The following is a 1323-nucleotide window of genomic DNA, read 5'->3' as shown; positions in this document are numbered from 1 at the left end:
TATCGGAATCAACAAGTGAATCAACCAAACTTCCAGCAATACAGGCAGCCCTATCCTCCTAGACAACAACAGGACCAAACTTCAAATTCAGGTATGCCTTTAAAAGATATTGTTAAGTTTCTTGTTACTAACACTTTGCAATTCCAACAGGAAACAAGGGCAAGTATTAAAATTTTGGAAAATCAAATAGGTCAAATGGCAACCACAATCAACAGGCTGGAAGCACAAGATTTGAGAAAATTACCCTCTCAAACAATGGTCAATCCAAGGAAAAATGTAAGTGCAATCTTGTTGAGGAGTGATAAGGAAGTTGAAATATCAAGGGCAACCCTTATATCATTGGAGCAGGAAAAGGAGAAAGATGTCCTTGAAGAGAAGAGTGATCCTAACGACAATAGCGTACCTAAGCGTAAGTTTCCAGCTCTTTCTGATTATAAACCGGTACCCCCTTTCCCTCAGGTTTTAGTAGGATATAGGAAAGATGAGCAAGATCATGAGCTTTATGATACTTTTGGTAGATGCGAGATAAATATTTCACTTATAGATGCTATTAAACAAATACCTCCTTATGATAAATTTTTGAAACATTTGTGCAAGAGTAAGAGGAAACAAAAACTCAAGGGATGTGAAAAGGTAAACATTAGGGAGAATGTCTTTGTAATTATTCAAAGAAAAATCCCCACGAAGTGTACAGACCTAGTTATGTTTACTATCCTTCGTACGATAGGTGACACTAACTTTGAAAAAGCCATGATAGATTCAGGAGCTTCTATTAATATCATGTCATATTCTATATACGCTTCTTTGAAACTTGGATCTTTAAATGAAACGGGTGTTGCGATCCAACTAGCTAATAAATCTAATGCCTATCCTAAGGTTTTAGTTGAGGACATTCTTGTGAGAGTTAATTATTTGATTTTTCCCACTAATTTTTATGTGCTTGATATGGGTAATAGTGATCAAACTAACATCTAAAGCTAAAATATACTTTTATAGTGGCATGCTTACCATGATAAAATAAGTGAATTTAACATTTATGATGCCATGAAACATCCTGATGAAACTAGCCTTGTTTATTTTATTAAAGTGATCGATCATTTAGATCAGAAAATTTTAGAACATGATAAAAACAATGCAGTGAAAGTTGTCATTGATAAGCATATTGAGGAGGTAGATCAGGAGTTACCCCCAAATACTACCTTGTAGGAAACCGTTGTAGCATTGAATGCTTCTCTAAAGTCAGGTAAAAGTTTGCATAGTGTTTTGTCAATTTCTAACAAGAGACATTTCTATGCAGGTTTCCAAATAGTGGAGGTGAGAACA

At 34.9% G+C, this 1323-nt stretch overlaps 1 protein-coding gene across 1 annotated transcript in view; it reads left to right on the top strand.

The window, feature by feature from the left end:
* The first annotated feature begins 195 nt into the window (after positions 1-195).
* The window catches only part of LOC111386709, a 3062-nt gene continuing 1934 nt past the window's right edge, over positions 196-1323 (top strand). Inside the window, exons 1-2 of the mRNA XM_023011174.1 lie at positions 196-897; positions 997-1170. Coding sequence (XP_022866942.1) covers positions 196-897; positions 997-1170 — 876 coding nt within the window. The remainder of the gene's footprint in view (positions 898-996; positions 1171-1323) is intronic.

The sequence above is a fragment of the Olea europaea genome, unplaced genomic scaffold (genome assembly GCF_002742605.1).
Source record: "Olea europaea var. sylvestris unplaced genomic scaffold, O_europaea_v1 scaffold3691, whole genome shotgun sequence".
NCBI classification, from domain to species: Eukaryota; Viridiplantae; Streptophyta; class Magnoliopsida; order Lamiales; family Oleaceae; genus Olea; species Olea europaea.
Note: the sequence above shows the minus strand (reverse complement) of the source record. Positions and strands in the feature narration are given on the sequence as shown.